Source organism: Acomys russatus, chromosome 12 (assembly GCF_903995435.1).
Source record: "Acomys russatus chromosome 12, mAcoRus1.1, whole genome shotgun sequence".
Classification (NCBI taxonomy): domain Eukaryota; kingdom Metazoa; phylum Chordata; class Mammalia; order Rodentia; family Muridae; genus Acomys; species Acomys russatus.
The window spans coordinates 13,696,583-13,717,688 of record NC_067148.1 but is presented as its reverse complement, the minus strand read 5'-3'; the positions used below and the strand labels follow the sequence as shown (position 1 = coordinate 13,717,688).

General features: G+C 41.9%; 1 protein-coding gene across 1 annotated transcript; it reads left to right on the top strand.

Annotated features, from left to right (window-relative positions):
* The first annotated feature begins 1,522 nt into the window (after positions 1 to 1,522).
* Sumo1 (small ubiquitin like modifier 1) lies at positions 1,523 to 19,501 on the top strand. Its single transcript, XM_051153870.1, has 5 exons — positions 1,523 to 1,690; positions 11,992 to 12,066; positions 14,582 to 14,659; positions 17,107 to 17,178; positions 18,898 to 19,501. Exons 1-5 carry the CDS (start codon positions 1,679 to 1,681, stop codon positions 18,964 to 18,966), a joined length of 306 nt encoding a protein of 101 aa, XP_051009827.1. The 5' UTR covers positions 1,523 to 1,678; the 3' UTR covers positions 18,967 to 19,501.
* Positions 19,502 to 21,106: the final 1,605 nt, after the last annotated feature.

The window sequence follows — 21,106 nt, the reverse complement described above, 5'->3', positions numbered from 1 at the left end:
ATTCCGAGGCTGTGAGCCACCTGATGTGGGTGCGGGCACCTGGATCTGGTTTCCTTGAAGGGCAGTACGAGCTCTTACCTACTGAGCCACCTCTCCATTACCACTCTATACTCCTTTTCCTTTCGAGACAGGGTCTCATTGTGTAGCTCTCACTGTCCCTGAGCTTGCTATGTGTAGACCAGGCAGGCTGTAAATTCAGAGATCTACCTGCCTCTACCTCTAGAGTGCCGAGATTAAAGGCGTATGCCACCATATTGGCCCTGTAGTTTAAATCTTTTTTCTTTTGTTGTTGTATTTTTTGGTTTTCCAAGACAGGGTCTCTCTGTGTAGCCTTGGCTGTCCTGGACTCACTTTGTAGACCAGGCTGGCCTCGAATTTACAGTGATCCATGTGCCTCTGTCTTCCTGAGTGCTGGGATTATAGACATGTGCCACCGTGCCTGGTGAGTTTTCTGTTTTTTTGTTTTGTTTTGTTTTTTTCTCTCCTTAATCTTCCCTGAATGCAAGAAGATCATTGTATTGAAAGGAAGACGTTTCTATTACAAACAAGGCCACTAACTCATGGGTTGTAGGTAGCTCCCGCCTACAACTTTAAAACTTTTTACAGCGGGAGGCAGAGGCAGGCAGATCTCTGAGTTCGAGGCCAGGCTGGTCTACAAAGCGAGTCCAGGACAGCCAGGGGTGCACAGAGAAACCCTGCTTTGAAAAACCAACCAACCAAAAAACCTTCAATAAGCCAGGCATGGTGGCGCACACCTGTAATCCCAGCACTTGGGAGGCAGAGGCAAGTGGACCCACTGAGTTCCAGGCCAGTCTGGTCTACAATGCGAGTCCAGGGCAGCAAAGGCTACAGAGAAACCTTGTCTCGAAAAACAAACAAAACTCACAAAACCCAAAAAACCCCTTCAATAGCATTTTAGTAAGCTGTAGCCACCAAGACTGTGTCCTAGAGCTGAGTGTAGTGATCCCCTTTAATCCCAGCACTCAGGAGGCAGAAGCAGGAGGATCTGTGAGTTTGAGGCTAGCCTAGTTTACATAGCCGAGTTCTAGAAAGGCTAGGGCTTCTTAGTGAAACCCTGCCTCAAAAAAAAAAAAAAAAAAAAAAAAAAAAACCCAATCAATAAAAAAGATGTGTCCTGAGGGGTCATCTTTTCCTTGCAGTTTTTAACCAAGGTCGTGAGTGAGGCGGCAGCAAGCAAGAGGAGGTTACAGAAAGCTTATACTAGTAACTCAGTATATTTAGGGAGGATGGAAGAGACAAAAGAATTATCTTGGTTCAACCCTCAGAAGAGCGCAAGGCGTCCAAGAGAGAGGAGTCCAGGCTGTCAGTTTGATCCCAATCAGACAGGCTAAGGGCAAAGCACACATCTTCCTAAGGGCTAAGAAGGTAGCGGGCCTAGTTCTCCCGCCGGCGGAACACCTAGTCGGTTTCTTGCTCCCGGTAAGCAATGTACGTCCCAGAAGACCCCGGCCTTCTTCAAGGCCTTTTCCCGCCTCCTTTTCCCGTCTTCCCAAACTCTCCCCTGCGCGCAGCGGAAGTGACGTGCGGCGTAGCGGAAGTCCCTGCAGCCGCGGTGTTGTGCTGTGGGGTAGAGACGGATTTGTAAACCTCAGAGTGAGGTTCTACCTGCCGGAGGCCGCTGTGGTGCGGAGACCCCCCGGGTGAAGCCACCGTCACCATGTCTGACCAGGTACCGGGGCCAGGGCCTCGGGGCTCACGGCGGTCGGCCGCTGGCTGAGGCTGGGGGCTGGGGAGAACGGAGGCGCGGGGGAGGGGATGCGGCTGGGGGGGGGAGGGGGCTGCCGGTGAGGAGGGGGCCGCGAGGGACGCCGATGGCCTGGCCGAGTCGAGCCGAGCCTCCTGGGACCGCGGGGCTCCCGGGTCCACCCGCCCCCCGCGGCCTTCTCCGCGCTCCCCCCCTCCGTCCCCACGCTGCCGGCCGCTGCGTCTCTCTCGACGGCTCCCAGGTTTCTCACGGGTCCGCCGGGGGCCCAGGCCCGCTCCCTGGTCCCTAAGAGCCACCGGAGGGAAAACGACCGTTTCCTTTCCGAGGACTGATGGCAGAAGCGAGGCTCTAGGCCCAGTTATGTAACGGGAGGGGACTCCCTGACTGCGAGCCTTGGTGGCCCTGAAAAGCGGTTCGACTCCACTTCGGGATCTTGGTCCCGGGCGTTGCGGGGCGGCGAGGGAGCCTTGTGTGAGGTTCCTGGGAACCCCGAAGACGCTGCTTTCCGTTGTGTTTGCCTGGGAGGCCAGTCCACCTTTGCTCACTTCTGAGGCTTTTTTTTTTTTTTTTTAACCCCATCCGGGGGTGCGGAGCGGTCGGCTCTTTCTCTGTACTTTCCATTTCTTACTCGGGATTGGTCCACCAACTCTCCAGTTGTTGGAGCGCTCAGCGTAACCGTGAAACAACAAACTGTTAAAGAGTACCATTACCAGTAAGCCATTTCATCTGGGCATTAACCTGCAGATGATTGGTCCTTTTAAAAATATAGCACATTTTTTTTTGTTGTTCTTTGACAATTTCATACATGTAAACGACATATCTTGAGCATGTGCACCACCAGACCCTCCCCTCCCCCCACCCCCCAGTTCCAGGCGTCCCTGGACTAATATTTTTGAGGAAAGGGAAAAAACTTTATGCGTGTTGTACAGTTGCAGGATATTTGCAGAAAGCTGCCAAGTAATAGTAAAGTGCTGTTGTCACTTTTGACTTTTACTTCTTTAGTGATAATTATTAAACTTTTCCATTCAACTCCACAATGTAGTTGAACTTTTACTTTTTATTTCCCTTTTTGTTTTTTTGTTGTTTGTTTGTTTTTTCTTTTTCTTTCTTTCTTTTTTTTTTTTTTTGAGAAATGTTTTTTCTGTGTAGCTTTGGAACTCACTCTGTAGTCCAGGTTGTCCTTGAACTTAGAAGGATCCACCTGCTTCTGCCTCTCGAGTGCTGGGATTAAAGTCTCTCCCTCCCCCCCCCCGTTTATTTTTTGTTTTTTTCAGGACAGAGCTTCTCTGTATAGCCATGGCTGTCCTGGAGCTCTGTAGGACAGGCTGTCCCCCAGCTCATAGTGATCCCCCTGTCTCTGCCTCCTGGGTGCCTCACCACAGAGCGGCCAGGGTGCTTCTATTTTTATAGCCTACCCATACTGTCGATTAGTTGTGGGTGGATTTACCTATGAGTAATCTGGGTTAATTCCTATTTTGGGATAGAAACTACTTTATGAGAAATCTGCTCAGACAGTTGTTTACTTAGTTACCAGGGAGCAATGATCAAGTGTAAATGCTTGGTTTCATCCGCCTTTTATTTTGGAAGGAACTAGATAGAAAGCATGTTAGCCTGATGAAAAGGCAACATCAGAAAGAGTTATACAATAAGTTTTAGGATTATTTTTGCTCCAGCTTGAAATCGTCTTGTAAAAAGAAAATGAAGAAAGAAAAAAGGACCCTAGGACACAGGTTGTTTTCAGGGGATCTGTGAAGCCACACTATGTTATAGGACTCACTCCACCAGGATTACTGGGCGTGGACATAGGGCCTCACATGGGTTGACAGGCAAGCACTATGCCACTAAATCCTTATGTCTCCTCTTTATTTAGTCTAAGTTGCCTTGGTAGGTCTTGAACTTCACTCTGTGGCACAAGATGTCTTTGAACTTGGAGTACTCCTTCTTGGCCTTGCAGTGTAGCTGGGGTTAGAGTTACACTGCCACACCTAGTTGGTGTGTGGTTTATTTTTTTCACATTCTTTTAAAAGATTTTTTATTATGTATACAGTGCTTTGCCTGCATGTACACCTGCAGGCCAGAGGAGGGCATCAGATCACATTATAGATGGTTGTGAGCCATCTATGGATGGATGTGGTTACTGGGAATTGAACTCAGGACCTCTGGAAGAGCAGACATTGCTCTTAACCTCTGAGCCATCTTTCCAGCCTTTTTGTTTGTTTGTTTTGTTTTGTTTTTTGTTTTTCAAGACAGGGTTTCTCTGTGTAGCCTTAGCTGTCCTGGACTCACTTTGTAGACCAGGCTGGCCTCGAACTCACAGCGATCCACCTGCCTCTGCCTCCTGAGCCCTGGGATTAAAGGCGTGCTCCAGCACATCTGGCCCTTAGCATTCTTTCATGGATGCTTAGTGAATTTTTTTAGAAACGTGACAAAAAAATGGGAGCAAATCTTTTCACCTTTCTTTCTTTTATTTATTTTTTCCCCTGGATTCTTAACTCTGTAGCCTTGGCTGGCCTGGAACTCCTGAGTGCAGGGATTAAAGATACGCACCACCACACTTGGCAAAACAAGTCCTTTTTAATTGAGCTACACATTAAAACAGTTTGCAACAGTATGAAATAGTGCTATTCTTAGGGATTTTGTCTTTAAAAAATGATAAAAATGTATGCTAACATTTTAGGGATTTATTATTTAGTTTTCTAAGACAAGGGTTTCTCTGTGTAGCCCTGGCTGTCCTGGAACTTGCTGTGTAGACCAGGCTGGCCTCAGACCGCCTACCTCTGCCTCCCGAGTGTACACCACTGCTTCTTTGTTGATAGGATTTTAAATAATTGAGAGTCTGTTACTAGATTTAGAAACTGTTGCATTAGGCTGAATGACTATATTATTACATTATTAGTTCCCAGAACAAGTTCTGAATTGAATGTTAAAGATTTAGAGATGCCGGTTAAGTGAATCCTTGCTTCTGAGAGGCTGGCTAATAAGTGAGAGCAGGAACCACCAGATACTGCTGTGTAATAGCAAAAGCATGAGACTGAACTGTCTCGGAAGGTAGCCTAGAGTGTATGCTCTCAGGTTGGGGGTGTATTGATAATGTGTGTGTCTTAAACACAAGAATTCCTTGGGTGCTCTAGTGCTCATGTACATCTTATTTTCTGAGGCCACTCTTGGAATTGGAAGCTTTTTATCTTGTGCTTAAAATAGTGACTTCAAATAATAATTTCAGATTTTCTCTTTGTTTTGAGGTGATCTCACTGTGTATCTAAGCTGGTAATGATCCTGCTGTTTTCACCTTCCCAAATTTCGGGATTACAAGTGTATGCCACCATATCCTGCTGTAACTTTAAAATAAGTGGACGTCCTTTCTGGTTTTTTGAGGCAGGGTTTCTCTGTGTAGCCTTTGCTGTCCTGGAATTCAATCTATAAACCAGGCTGGTGATCCAGCTGCCTCTGTCTCCTGAGTGCTGGGATTAAAGGCATGAGCCACCACTGAGTAGCAGTAGTAAGAAAGAACTTGCAAGCTGGGCATGGTGGTGCATGCCTGAAATCCTAGTATTTGGGAGGTAGAGGCGGGTAGATTGCTCTGAGTTCCAGGCTAGCTTAGTCTACAAAAGCAAGTCCAGGACAGCTAAGGCTACACAGAGAAACCCTGTCTCTAAAAATTAAAAAAAAAAAAAAAAAAGAACTTGCAGTTATCTTTAGTCTACCACGTGGCTTGTGTTTCTCTGCTGTAATAGCATTAGTTTCTACAGTGTTCTTTATAGCTTCTTGTTATTAATCTCTGCTGATCCTGGCAACAGTTTCAGTTTGCAGGAAAATAAAAAATGGTTGTGTATTAAAATGTAAGTTATAAGTTATATATACCAAATACTAGAACATGTTAAACTATAGCAGTTAACGTTAGCAGCTAGTTAGTAGTGGATATTTTAGTTATTTCATGTCCTAGGAGAGGAGTGCTGTATATTCTGTCATCTTCTTGGATGAGTTAGTGCTGCTAGTAGATGCTGCAAACTGCTTATAATGCAACATTTTGATTATAACTTTTATAGTGTAGTGTGATAGGGTAAAAGTGTTCACAGTTGAGTAGTTGGAATTTCAATGTATTTTATTTTGTTTTGGGGGTAATAAGACAGGGTCTCTGTAGCCCTGGCTATTTTGGAATGCCTTTTTATGTAGACCAGGATGGCCTCTTGACACCTGAGATTAAAGGTGTACGCGTGCACACTCCGAGAGTAAAACATTTTTCAAATAATTGTGATGCTCCTATAGTATTTCTGTTAGCTCTGTTACAGCGTTGGCATATAATGTTCCTTACATAAGTATCTTTCTAATTTTTTTTTTCCGAGGCAGGGTCTCTCTGTGTAGCCTTGGCTGTCCTGGACTCACTTTGTAGACCAGGCTGGCCTCGAACTCACAGTCATCCGCCTGCCTCTGCCTCCTGAGTGCTAGGAATAAAGGTGTGCGCCACCACCACCTGGCTTGCTTTTTTTCTTCTCTTTCTTTCTTTCTTTTTTTTCTTTCTTCTTCTTCTTTGGGTTTTCGAGACAGGGTTCCTCTGTGTAGCCTTGCCTGTCCTGAACTCACTTTGTAGACCAGCTGGCCTCGAGCTCACAGCGATCCGCCTGCCTCTGCCTTCCGAGCGCACAGATTAAAGGCGTGCGCCACCACACCTGGCTCTCTTTCTAATTTTTAAAAAAGCTTTATTTCATTTTTATGAGTGCTCTGCTTGCATGTATGTGTATGTACCGTATGCTTGCCTGGTGCCTCTGGAAGTCACACTAGCATCAAGTGTCCTTCCTGAACTGGAGTTCAGCATGACTGTGAGCTGCCTTGTGAACTGGGAACTAAGCCTGGCTTGTCCTCTGGAAGAGCAGCCTGTGCTGCTACCCATGGAGCCCTCTCAAGCCATGCATTTGGATTGCTGTAGATGATAGTAAAAACATCTTGTGAATATTTTCATAGATAATTGTGATACTCAATTTTTAACAGACTTGTAAGTAAGTTGACAGATTATATTATTGAGCACCTTAGTTTTGTGGTTCAAAACTTGGATATTTCTGGAGAATGTCTTTAGAGATATGTTGTGACCCCTCCCCCTCTTCTTCCTCTTGACTCTGCATTTAGTTGCCTTTTTGGAGTTAATGAGGCTCTGAAGGAAAAGACAGGAAGGAAGGAGGAAGGGTGGAGTTCTGGTCTCCTGCTGGATCTAGAATCAGTTATTTAAAGGTGTGTTGAGGTGATCAAGAGTCCATGTACTGATTTAAAACAATTTTTTTTTTGAGACAGACCAGGATGGTTTTGAACTCACAGTGACCCTTCTGCCTTTGCCTCTGCAACTACACCACACTGCACACACACTGCACTGTGTTTAAAATACGTAGATGAGCTGAGTGCGTTGGCAAATGCCTATAATCTCTGTGAGACCCTGTCTCAAGCCACAGAAATGGGATGGGGAGAATCCCATAGACAGTAGTTTAAGCTTTTTATTATATTTATTTTTGTGGGTATGTGTCTTTGTTTACACACATGCCATGAGTTCACTTGCCGATTAGAGGGCAACTTTGTGGTGTTGGCTTTCTGTTTCCACTGTGTGTGAAGAGTTCGGAGTTGATCTCAGGATGTCAAGCTTGGCAGTACTTTTTTTTTTTTTTTTTTTAAGATTTCTTTATTTATTATGTATACAATATCCTGCCTGGAAGCCAGAAGAGGGCGCCAGATCTCATTATAGGTGGTTGTGAGCCACCATGTGGTTGCTGGGAATTGAACTCATGACCTTTGGAAGAGCAGTCGGTGCTCTTAACCTCTGAGCCATCTCTCCAGCCCGCTTGGCAGTACTTTTATTCACTGTTCCATCTTCCTAGCTCACACACACTACTGCTTTTTGCTTTTTAGTTTTATTTCTGTTTATATGTCCTATGAGTGTATGCCACATGTGTTTGGGTACCCAAGGAGGCCAGAAGAAGGCATCAGATTCCCTGGAGCTGGAGTTACAATTAGTTGTGAGAGAATTGAACTCCAGCACTTTGCATAAAACCCAAGATCTCTTAATTTCTAAGCTATCTCTCCAGCCTCCCAATGAATGTCATTGTTATATTACATTCCAGACTATTTTTACTGCAAGGCATTTATACAGAGAGTCTGCCTTTTGAAGTATGTCAAAGTAGTTATATAGGCTTTTTTTTTTTTTTTTTTTTTTGAGACAGGTTCTTTTGTTTGTTTTTTCAAGACATGGTTTCTTTGTGTAATAGCCCTGTAACACAGGCTGCCCTGGAACTCACTCTGTAGACCAGGCTTTGAACTCAAAAAGCTCTGGCTGCCTCTGAGTGCTGGGATTAAAGGCATGCATCACCACTGCCTGGCTCGAGACAGGTTCTTACGTTGTAGCCCTTGCAGGCCTCACACTTGTGGCAGTCTTTCTCCCTCAGCATTCTGAGTGTTGATTACATCTTTGAAGAGCCACTGAGTACAGGACTTGCTTTAAAAGTAAGCCAAATGATACTATACTTGTTTATAGTACTTTTTGTCAGGGTTGCTTTGGGATTGATAGATCTTAGGTTGAACAAGTATGCTGCTAGTTTTTCCTCATGAAACAAGTGTAGATATAGCTTGTATTTGAGTATAGGTAGGAGAAAATGTAGAAAGAAAAGGTTATTTTATTTCATGTCTCACTAGACAGGTATTAAAGGCCCATTTACACATGGAGAAATAATGGTCCTGTTTGTTTGTTTGGTTTTTTGTTTTTTTCCCGAGACAGGGTTTCTGTGTGTAGCCTTGGCGGGCCTGGCTGGCCTCAAACTCACAGCAATCCACCTGCCTCCTGAGTGCTGGGATTAAAGGCTTGCACTATCACCGCCCGGCATTAACCTAACCTTTAAAGTGAGTTATGGCTTATCTATTCTAGTCCAGATCTTTTGTTCTGTTTCATTCAGTTTGACCCCTTGTCCACCAAGCCATCTTGCTCAGGCATTTTTTTGTTTTTGTTTAGTTTCTTCAAGACAGGGTTTCTCTGTGTAACAGCCCTGGCTGTCCTGGACTCACTTTGTAGACCAGGCTGGCTTTGAACTCACAGCGATCCTCCTGCCTCTGCCTCCCAAGTGCTAGGATTAAAGGCCTGGGCCACCACACCCAGATTTAACATTTTAATAATGGATTGAAGAATTAAAATTGCTCAATTTTATTTTGTCGGGCCTTCTTAGGAAATAAAGAATATTTTTTTAAGTTTAAATACATTTTATAGTGGAAAATTTTTATTATAGAAAACTTAAATGTGTTTACAGTGTATTTTATAGTTCATAGCTCATTTTATTTTTTTTTTTAAATCTACAGCATCCTGCACCATTCCTTTTTTATTGTTGGGTTTTCCAGAAAAGGTTTCTCTGTGTAGTCCTAGTTGTCCTTGGCTCGCTTTGGAACTCAAAGAGATCCTGTTTGTTTTCCAAGCCTGACTTTCAGGCATTCACATGTAAATAGGGCTATAAAATTTTTTAAAATTATAATTACATTATTCCTTTTTACCCTTTCCTCCCTCCAAACCGTCCCTTTTGTTCTTTGAAATTCCTGGCCTCTTTATTTGTTACATGTGTGTATGTATATTCCCAAGTACATAAATATTACTTACACAGTCTGTATACTGTTACTTGTAAGACTGTTGTTTACTCTTGGCATTCCTTAGTAGTTCTTAGGAGTTCTCCCTGCCCCATCTGCATTAGCATGTCTGCTGCTGTCACCTTGTTCAGGTCTTGTTTAAGCATCCATGTTGATAAGACTTCATGGATGTGTGGCTTCTGACATTTCTATGAGACACAGTCCACAATCTCACAGCAAACTCCCTGGGAAGGATTTTTTTTTTTCTTTTAATGTACCTATAGTACTATATCCTACTTCTCTTATTCTCTTTTCTCCCTACCCACCTTCTTATTTATTTATTACTTATTTATTATTTTTGTGTGTGTGAGGGGCAGAGTCTCACTATGTAGTCCTAGCTGGGCTAGCTTCAAACCACAGAGGTCAGTCTGAATGCTGGGATTGAAGGCTTATGCCACCAGGCCCAGCCTTGTATCCTATTTTTCAAAAGGAATATAATAATGTTTTCAACAATCAAATAAATAGGTACTGGAAAGTTGGCTTAGCAGTTAAGAGTACTCTTCAGAGGGCCCTGGTTTGATTCCTAGCACCCATGTGATGGCTCATAACTACCTGTAACTTCAGTTTTCAGGGATCCAACGCCCTTTTCTTGCCTCTCTGGGCACTACATGCATGTGGTACATAGACATATGTTCAGGCAAGACCATATGCAAAATAGTATATTAAAAAATAAACCAGGCATACCCCTTTAATCACAGTACTCAGGAAGCAGAGGCAGGAGGATCTCGAATTCAAGGCCAGCCTGGTCTACTGTATATATGGAGTGAGTTCCAGGACAGACAGGAGTACATAAAGAGACCCTGTTTCAAAAATCAAAAGAGAAACAAAAAAGTCAAGAAGGAGGAAGAGGAGGAAAAGTATTTTCCCAGAGTTTGTCCGCTTTCAGTTGCTGGGCATGGTGGCACAAGCCTTTAATCCCAGCACTGGGAGTCAGAGGCAGGTGGATCTCTGTTCAGTTCAAGGCCAGCCTGGTCTACATGGCGAGTCCAGGACAGCCAGGGCTATTAAACGGAGAAACCTTGTCTTGAAAAACCAAAACCAAGCTGGGCAGTGGTGGCTCACACCTTTAATCCCAGCACTTGGGAGGCAGAGGCAGGTGGATCTCTGTGAGTTCAAGTGCAGCCTGGTCTACAAAGTGAGTCCAGGACAACCAAGGCTACACAGAGCAATCCTGTCTCCAAAAAAAAAAAAAGAAAAGAAAGAAAGAAAGAAAGAAAGAAAAAGAAAAACCAAAACCAAACCAAACCAAAAGAATTAGCAATCCATATGTAGCTGAAAGGACTAGTAACAAATTAGTTAAATGAGATGCTCTATCCATGTGATTGAACTGTTTGTGTACAGACTGCCACGATGCATCTTTGTGAAGATCTTCCCCCCTCTCCCCCAAGACAGGGTTTCTCTGTGTAGCCTTGACTGTCCTGGACTCCCTTTGTAGACCAGGCTGGCCTCAAACTCACAGAGACCCACCTGCCTCTGCCTCCCAAGTGCTGGGATGGGATTAAAGGCATGCACCACTGCTCTTGGTTTATTAAGTTCTTTTGACTTGAAATAGTACATAGTACCCTTGTGAATTTTGTACACTTACAAATGCAAACTGTTGTGTTTTCTATGTTTTCTAGTTTAGTTCATTTTCCAGAATAGCCATCTGTTCCCATGTTGTTCCTTGGAGAGTTGATAGTGCTTAGTTCCTGGTAAATTCTTTTACCTTTCCAGTTATAAAGAGTCAATCTCTTAGTGATTCAGCCCTGAAAATTTGTCACTACTTTCTTATGCTCTGTTGGCTGTAACCTCTTGCTAGCCAAGCCAGTCAGCTCTCTGGAACTGTCCTTTCTTTGATGACCTACTTAGACTGAATGCTTTTATAACTAGTTTTATAACTAGTATCCTCTACTATTCTGTATTGGCTACTTAAAACAAAACAAAACAGGACAGAGAAGAGAGACTGAGATTACTAAAGGCCCATTCTGGCTGGGCATAGTGGCACCCACCTTTAACCCCAGCACTTGGGGAGGCAGAGGCAGGCAGATCATTGTGAGTTCCAGGCCAGCCTGGTCTATAAAGCAAGTCCAGGGCAGCGAAAACTACACAGGAGAACCCTGTCTCAAAAACAAAACAAAAAAAAAACCACTGACCAGACCAAACCTTGCATACATTTCCAAGTCAGTGGTTCGCTAGGGCAAAACTCAAGTAGGAACCAACCAGAAGGCAGGAGCTGTGAAGCAGAAATCTTGGAGGAATGGAATGCTGGTTACTGGCTTTCTCAGCTTGCTTGCTTGCTTATTATAATTGCTTATTATAATGCAGGACTACTTGCCTAAGCGTGGTCCTGCCCACAGTGGGCTAGGATTTCCTATCAAGGCTACACAGAGAAATCCTGTCTCGAAAAAACAAAACAAAAAAATATCCGATTGCCTCTGCCTCCCAGTGCTGGACCGCCACCACCTCCATCTTCTGTTTCTTTTTCTTTAGTGAATGGGGAGTTTGAAGAACAGCTGAGTGGTGGAGAAGTAAATGCTCTCTGTATTCTCTGGTGCAGACTCTGTTACTTGGGGAAATGTAATGGGTTCTCATAAGTAACTTAACATAGTATTTGGGAAATTTTAATCTGGAAATTTTTTTTTCAGGAGGCAAAACCTTCAACTGAGGACCTAGGGGATAAGAAGGAAGGAGAATACATTAAACTCAAAGTTATTGGACAGGTGAGTTTCATTATTTTCTCTATTGACATTCTTCCAGTGTGTGAACACACAGGAAAAATACTAAGTAAGACAAGTTACTTAAAATTGCGGTTTCTTTCTTTTTCTTTAAATTGCATTTTCACTTACTGTACATGTATCTGTTGGGGGTAAAAGAGGCTGATACTGATTGTTTTCAAGGGAGGGTCTTACTATGAAGCCCTTGCCTGGTCTTGAACTTAACGGGTAGACTGGGCTGACTTCAAACTATAGAGATCCATCTGCTTTTTCCTCCAAGTACTGGAATTAAAAAGGTGCCAGCAGGGCCAGGCGTGGTGGTACATGCCTTTAACCCCAGCACTCAGGAGGCAGAGACAGGCAGGTTGCTGTCAGTTTGAGGCCAGCCTGGTATACGAGTGAGTTTAGGACAGCCAAGGCTACACAGAAAAACCCCGTCTCGAAAAACAAAAACAAAACAACCAAAAAAGTCCTTGTTTTTTGAGATAGGGTTTCTCTATGTGTAGCCTTGCCTATCCTGGGCTTGCTTTGTAGACTGGCCTCAAACTTAGAGATCGGCCTGCCTCTGCCTCCTGAGTGGTGGGATTAAAGGTGTGCGCTACCATTGCCCTGCTAGTGAAATACACTGTTATCATCCAGGGTTGCAAAGATTTATACCTGTGCTTTCTTCTGAGAGTCTTACAGTTTAGCTCTTAGAGTTATATCTTTTATTATTATTATATATATATATATATATATATATATATATATATATATATATATATATATATATATATATATTTGTTTTGTTTTGCTTTTTTGCTTTTCAAGACAGGGTCTCTCTGTGTAGCCTTGTCTGTCCTGGACTCACTTTGTAGCATCTTTTATTACTATTTTTCAGTTATTTTTGTATGAGTGTTTTCCTGGGCCATTAGTTAAAAAGACCATCTTTGAAGAGCCTGATAGTTTAGGCCTGTAATCCCAGCTACTTGAGGTTAAGTTAGAAGAATCTCAGTTTTAAGGCCTGCCTAGGATGAAATGCCATCATGGATGCCTAAAAAAAAAAACTAAACAAAGACATCACCAGGACATTCTAACATGGAAGGGGGAACACTCATACGGCCCAACACTATACAAAGAGCTGTGGGCAACTAAGGGATTCTAACAGTGGGAGAAATAGTCTTCTTCAGGAAGAGTGGCTGTGAACTGGTTATATAATACCAGTAGTCAGCCCTGAAATCATCTAGATACAAGTAACATTGTACATACTGAGCAGATTCTGTTTATATATTTAGGATTATGTGTGTGTGCATGTGTCTAACGACAGTGAAAGAAAAGTGAGAGGCCATAAATTTGAGAGAAAGGGAGGTGTGCAAGAGGGCTTGCATGAGGAAAGGTGAGAATGATGGAATTATATTTTAATTTCAAAACATTAAAAAAAGAAGTGGCTGGGATCATAAACTCAGAGGTAGAATAACTATCTAGCATGTAGGCCCTGGGTTCAACCTACCAGCGCCACAAAGGCACCTTTTCACATTAAACTGTCTTGGCAGAGAGATGGCAGAAATCAACTAACTATAGGTACAAGTTTATTTCGTTACATTGATCTTTCCCTCACCCCTCCTTTTGAGACAGGGTTCTCTGTGTAACAGCTGTGGCTGTCCAGAGATCCACCTGCCTCTGCCTCCCATGTGCCGGGCTAAAGCATTGTGTAGCCCAGGCTGCCCTAGAACTTAAAGTGTAAGCAAGATTGGTCTTGAACTTATGTCTCCTCCTCCTGAGTGCTGGTATTATAGACATGAGCTGTTGTATCTGGCTTGGAATTGTATTGCATTAGGCATGCTGTAGATGTTTTTATCTTATGAAATTATAACCATGAGCATATTAAATATGTTAATATGTACATTTGTGAACATGATGTATATTCACAGGGATTGGTTTTAAAATTTTATGATAATGCAAATGCTAGGTTTTTTTTTTTTTTTTCTGATTATTATTTGCTTGAAAATCTGGGTAGAAGAAAAGTGTCTGTAGTTAAATCATTTTAATAGGAGGCATGCTGGGGATTGAATGTCAGATCTTATGTATGCAAGGCAAATACTCCACTAGGTAACATGCCTAGCCCCAAACCTTCAGTTTGACTTACTGAAGTTTATTCATGTTTCTGATAACAGATTCATTGTGTCACTTAGTGGTAGAAAAGCTGTGTTTTGATTGCTTGTGAAGGTTTGTAGCAGTTCATTTTTATTTTCACAGTATTTATTTTGATGTATATGCTATAATGAAAGAATGTATCCTTTGACATACAAATTTATACTAATAATTTTGATACCTAAAACATTTTTGTTTTACTAATTTTTATAATGGATTGTTAAAAAGTAACTTGGAATTTGGTTAGACTGTTTTAGTGAAACTAGTTAGGAATAGTAAAAAGAATATTTTTGTGGAAAACTATAATTGACAAGGCATAATTAAATGGTTAGGTTCAAGTAACTAAGTAATGTAGACAAAGAAGGAATAATGTTTCCCTTTATCTCCTTAGGATAGCAGTGAGATACATTTCAAAGTGAAAATGACAACACATCTCAAGAAACTCAAAGAATCATACTGTCAAAGACAGGTTTGTATATTATGACATTAAAGACAGTGCTTTGCCAAAAGACATTCTATTTTCATTATTAGGAGCTTAAGGAAAACACCCTAATGTTATCAGTTATCCCATTTCAAAGTTTGTATTAATGAATATAGAAATAGTTTGAAAGTTAACTCGATTTTACTGACTACTAAAATGAATATTTTTGTCCAGATGGTTTACTTCTGTATATAAACATAAAGACATGCCTTTTTTTGTGATTACTGTGAAATTTCCCTGTGATTGTATTGAGTTTTATGTCTCATATCAAATTTAAATCTATAATTAGTATATTTTCTTGGCTGGAAACATGGCTCAGCACTTAAGAGCACTGACTGCTCTTCCAAAGGACCTGGGTTTGATTCCCAGCACCCACTTGGTGGCTCACAACCCTCTGCGACTCCAATCCTAGAGGATCTGATGCCTTTCTGTGAGTACTGCACAGTGATGGGCAGACATATAGGCAGGCAAAACACCCCCATACATAAAAACAAACAAACAAATAAGTACTTAAAATATTTCTACTTCTTTTGTTTTGTTTTCTTTTCTTTTCTTTCTTTCTTTCTTTTTTTTTTTTTTTTTTTTTAGACATAGCCTTGGCTGTCCTGGACTCACTTTGTAGACCAGGCTGGCTGGCCTGGAACTCACAGCAATACATACGTCTTATACTTACAAATAATAAAATTTGGGAAAATGTTCAAGATCATCTTCAGCTACATAAAATGTTCCAGGACAACCGAGGCTACAGAGTGAGACCCTGCCTCAAATACACAAATACCTGTAAATAAGAAAAATGGGGCTGGGTGTGATGGTGCACTTTTAATCCTAGCACTAGAGAGGCAGAGGCAGGTGGATCATTGTGAATTCCAGGCCAGCCTGGTCTACAAAGAGAGTTCCAGGACAGCCAAGGCTACACAGAGAGACTCTGTCTTGTGAAAAAAAAGAAAAGAAAGGAACGTCGTAATGGAAATTGTGCTAGTTATGGTAAGATATACCTGTAATCCCAACACAGATGGCATAATGCAGACAGGAGATGAAGAGGTCAAGGCTATCTTCTGCTGCACGAAACCCTGTCTCATAAAACTAAAAGCAAAACAAGAAGGAAACAATACACAGAGATAACCAAGGTTGAACTTTTTGTTTGCTTGTTTTGAGACAGGGTCTCTATGTAGCCTTGGCTATTCTGGAACTTACTATGTAGACCAGGCTATCCTAGAACTCAGATACCCTTTTGCCTTTGCCTCCTGAGTGCTGGAATTAAAGGTGTATGTCACCACAGTTGGTATATTTTAATTTCTTTGTAATTTTTTTTCAGAGACAGTGTTTTAAACACCCCCAGATAAAAGTGTTTAAGTTAAATAGTTTTTTAAATTAAATTTTATTAAAAATATACATACATACATACATACATACATACATACATACATACATGTATACACACACACACATACACACAAACACACCCACATACATACATCTTTTGGGGCATTTAGACCTAACCTGCTCTAAATATTGTGTGTGTACACACACACACACACACACACACACACACACACACACGTTCACACTGCTGGGCCTTAGCTAGCTAGTTCTTTTGCATTATCCAATTCTTCAGATTCTTGTTTGTCTTTTGTCTTTTTGTTTTTCAAGACAGGGTTTCTCTGTGTAGCCTTGGCTGTCCTGGACTCGCTTTGTAGACCAGGCTGTCCTCGAACTCACAGTGATCCACCTGCCTCTGCCTCCCGAGTGCTGGGATTCAAAGCATGTGCCACTACGCCCAGCTTAGATTTAATGTTTAAAACTAGTTTTGCTTATATAGTTAGAAACTAATACGGGCATACACATATCCAAGACCTTTCCTTTTATGCTAGCTCAAAGTGGGAAATGAGCACAATAGGGTTGAGAAGACAGGTTTATCAGTCGTCTGAGCTAAAATTCTTACCTAGCTTCTCTTACCTACAGGCCTTACAAAAATGAAGATGAGGTGATAATACCTTCTTGAGTCTTTGCAAAGAAAATTCTGACCATGTATAGTGGCGCACACCTTTAATCCCAGCACTTGGGAGACAGAGGCAGGCGGAGCTCTGTGAGTTCGAGGACAGCCTGGTCTACAAAGAGAGTTCCAGGGCAGCCAAGGCTACACAGAGAGACCCTGTCTCGAAAAAAAAACAAACAACAAAAACATACAACAAAAAGAACATTATGGCTATATAAAGTACTTGGTACATGAAGGCCTTCCTAACAAATAATTAGTCCCCATTATATGATAATTATAATTGAATCAGCAATCTAATCCTATGATCTATATGGCTTTTTAAGCCTTTCATGTTTCACCATCTTCCGCTTTTTCTTTTTTTAGTCTTTTTAGACAGGGTTTCTCTGTGTAGGCCTGGCATAACCTAAGATTTTTACACACACTTTTTTCTTTTTTTTAGGGTGTTCCAATGAATTCACTCAGGTTTCTCTTTGAAGGTCAGAGAATTGCAGATAATCATACTCCAAAAGAAGTAAGTATTTTTTTCTTTCCTGAATCAAAAGTTTGAAATTAAAAAAAAGGATTTTGAAAAAAAAAATAGGATTTTGGATAAAAACGGTTAGGACTGGGCATGTGCTTAGTTTGCAAGTGTTCCAGAATTTGATCCCTAGCACCAAAATAAAAGAGGAAAAGGGAATAGTTTTAAATTTTTATTTATTATGTGTATGTGTATTTGAATGCACACATAGGTCCATGGGGGCCATGATGCATATATGGGAGTCATTCTGATCTGTGGGCATCTTGGGGGTGGGTTCTATGCCCATTTCAACAACCTGGGGACAAAAAAGTTCCTTGGGGCTGAGAGGTTATGAGTACTTACTGCTGTTTCAGAAGACCTGGTTTCAGTTCCCAGCACCTACATGATGGTTGATAATCATCTGTAACTCCAGTTCTGAGGGATATGATGCCCTCTTCTGACTCCCCTGTGCTCCAGGCAGCAAAACACCCATAAACATACAAAGAACCCCCCCCCCCCCCCCCCCCCGCAACCCAGGGTTTCTCTTTGAAACCGTCTTTGCTGGAACTCTGTAGACCAGGCTGGCCTTGAACTCAGAGATCTGACCCTACCTCCCACGTGCTGGGATTTAAAGGCGTGCGCCATCGCTGCCCTGCTTGGTTTTTTGCTCAGGCCTCTCTACTGATCCCTGGCTGTGCTTGGCTTTTGTTCTTGCTGTTGTTGTTATTCTCACTATGTGTGTAGCCTTGGCTGTCCTGGAACTCACTTTGTAAGCAAGCTTGTCTCAAACTCATCAAGGTTGGCCTAACACTGCCTCCCTAGGTGCTGGGATTAAAAGGTGTGCTGGCTGCCTTTGTTTTTGAGACAAGGTCTAGGTAGATGGCCTAGGTAATCCTCAAACTTAAAATACCTGCCACAGTCTCCATCACATTAAATTTTTAATGTTCTTTAGATGAAAAGTATTCTTTTTCCCCTTCTAGTTTTTTGTTTGTTTCTTTGGTTGGTTTTTCAAGACAAGGTTGCTATATAGTCCTTGTTGTCCTGGAACTCACTAAATAGACCAGGCTGGCCTGAAACCCACAGAGATTTATCAGCCTGCCTCTGCCTTCTTCCAGTTGTTCAGATACTTTCTCTCCCTCTCTCCCTCCCCCTCCCCCTTCTCGATACAGGGTTTCTCTGTGTAGCCTTGCCTGTCCTGGACTTGCCATGTAGACCAGGCTGGTCTCAAATTTACAGTGATCTGCTTGCCTCTGCCTCCCAAATGCTAAGATTAAAGGCATGCGCCAACATGCCCAGCCTTTCCAGACAATCTTATATTGTCCAGGTTGGCCTGGAACTAACTGAAGATGGCCTTGGAACTCCGTATTCCTCTTCCACCTCCCCCGTGGTAGCATCTCAGAATAATATTTTCATTTTTAGAAGCTTATTAATTACAGGTGACATAAGTATCTTCTTGTACCATAAAATAGTGGGTATATAATTGCAGCCAAATAAAAATAATGCTTTTGGAGGCTGGAGAGATGGCTCAGCAGTTAAGAGCACTGGCTTCCTCTTCCAGAGGTCCTGAGTTCAATTTCCATCAACCACATGGTGGCTCATAGACATCTATAATGAGATCCAGTGTCCTATTCTAGTGTTCAGGAATAACGCATTATGTAATAAATAGATAAAATATTAAAAATTAAAAGTAATGCTTTTATAGTCTAGTATTAACATATTTTTCCTTTCTTCTAGCTGGGGATGGAGGAAGAAGATGTGATTGAAGTTTATCAGGAACAAACGGGGGGTCACTCGACGGTTTAGATAATTCTTTTTATTTTTTCCCCTTTTCCCTCAATCCTTTTTTATTTTTAAAAATAGTTCTTTTGTAATGTGGTGTTCAAAATGAAAATTGAATACTGGCACTCCACCTCTTTAGAACATCTGGTAATCTGAATTCTAGTGTTCAATATTCATTATTGGTTGTTTTTGTTGTGCTGACTTTTGGTGACCAGACCTCAGCTCCCTTAATATTGCCCTTCTTCTTTTAAAAACTCTGATGTGTGCACAGAGAGGCCACCCTTTTCAGGACTGTGCATTTTCAGGTTTGTGATGGTAGACCGGCCAGTGCAAGCTTTCCTGTGACCTCCCAGTTGGCCCTGAAGTTCCAGCATGTGGTTGCTTCACTCCTGGACTGTGATTTTCAGTGGGAGGTGGAAGTTTTTCAGAGAACTGAACTGTGGAAAAATGGCCTTCCTCAGCTTGAAGCTACTCTTAAAATCTGAGGGTCTGGACCAAAAGAAGAACAACATGCTGTAGTCAAGGTGACAGACACAGTGAGAGTGACAGCTAACTAGGAAGAAGGCCTCACTGGAGAGAAGGTGTCTTGAGGAAGACAGTCTGGTCAGAAGATCCCAGGAAAGCTCTAATTTTCATCAGTTAATAAAGTTACTTATGCAGAAGTGTATGCAGCAGACACTGCTCCTTCTGATTCTGTTTGTACTTTTTGGCCTGGGACATGGGTTTTCAAGGGACATCGTCTGTACCAGCTTCATTAAAATAAACAATATTTGTAAAAACCGTACTAAAGCTCTTTATTTTAGCCATGTAGGGATAAAAGTGAAAATGCCCCATTAGGATTTTCTTGCATAAGTCTGTTTCTTTAGTAATGTAATGAGCTTACTGACGTGGAAGCAGTGGAGTGCTGTCTGAATGAAGCACTAAGTTAAGCTCACACACTCAGTGCGGTGGCTTTCTAGATTGTGCTATTCCTGGATAGTGCAGATATGATACCCCATTGGCTTTATTTTTTTTTTCCTTTTAGAATAATTTTTTAATAATATTTATTATTTTTACAGTATTCTGCCCCTATGTGCGTCTGCCCACCAGATCTCATTATAGGTGGCCGTGAGCCACCATGTGGTTGCTGGGAATTGAACTCGGGACCTTTGGAAGAGTGAATGGTGCTATTAACCTCTGAGCCATATCTCCAGCCCCTAGGATAATTTTTAAATCCCAGTGAATCACAGAATATTATATACACACACACACATATATATATGTGTGTGTGTTCATATCTAATTTCATGCTGTCCTAAATACAGTGCCACCTGACTAGCAAATAAAAACCATTCTTAGGTGCATTTTATAAGTTGTTACTGCTTAGGTAACCTGCTCAAAAAGCAGATTGCAGGCCTGGAGGGATGACCCAGTGCTTAAAAGCACTGGCTGTTCTTCCAGGGGACCCAGGTTCAATTCCCAGCACTCCCATTGCAGTTCACAACAGTCTATAACTCCTGTTCCAGAGTATATGACACCGTCACACAGACATGTGCAGTCAAAATACCAACATACATAAAATAATAACTTAAAAAGCAGATTGCCTGAAAACTCTTATATTTGACCCTAGCTTTAATTTGTATTGTACAAATTGGAGCTTTTAGATTGTCATCTGGTATTTACTATTACATTCCTTAAATAATAACTGGAAATCAGGTTGTAGAAAGTCTTTTGAGCTGTATCATTTGTTAAGATCAACCAATCTGGTTGGTTGAGCCATCCAGAATTCATTAATATAGTTAAGCATCTGAATTTTGTTGGCATCTCCAAATGAAGGCTCTCGGCATTTAGTGGTAAAGATGAGTTTTTGTAGAAATAATTTGGAGCGGTCTTCTACAGAAATTACACTCTGCTGTTGGTCTAAAGTATATTCAATGCCGTTAAAATAGACACTTGGAATCAACAATGTAATAGTATTTGAAAAGGACCCCAAGGAGTATTTAGCAGCCACTCTGGTGCTTGAGTGTCGTGTCCTACTTTGCACTTTGAGGAGTGAGAATTTCCTTATAAAATAGCTCATTTTGCTCAGTTGAACATGTGTCAAGTGATTCTGAATGCCTTCGATTTAGATACCCAGGATAAAATTGTGGTTTTGCCTTACAGAGGGATTTTTTTTTCTTCTCTCT

Excerpts from the sequence above, each read along its gene's own strand:
- Sumo1 (XM_051153870.1), top strand. Across the intron at positions 12,067-14,581 it reads AACTCAAAGTTATTGGACAG|GATAGCAGTGAGATACATTT; the intron begins GTGAGTTTCATT and ends TTATCTCCTTAG. Across the intron at positions 14,660-17,106 it reads AATCATACTGTCAAAGACAG|GGTGTTCCAATGAATTCACT; the intron begins GTTTGTATATTA and ends TCTTTTTTTTAG.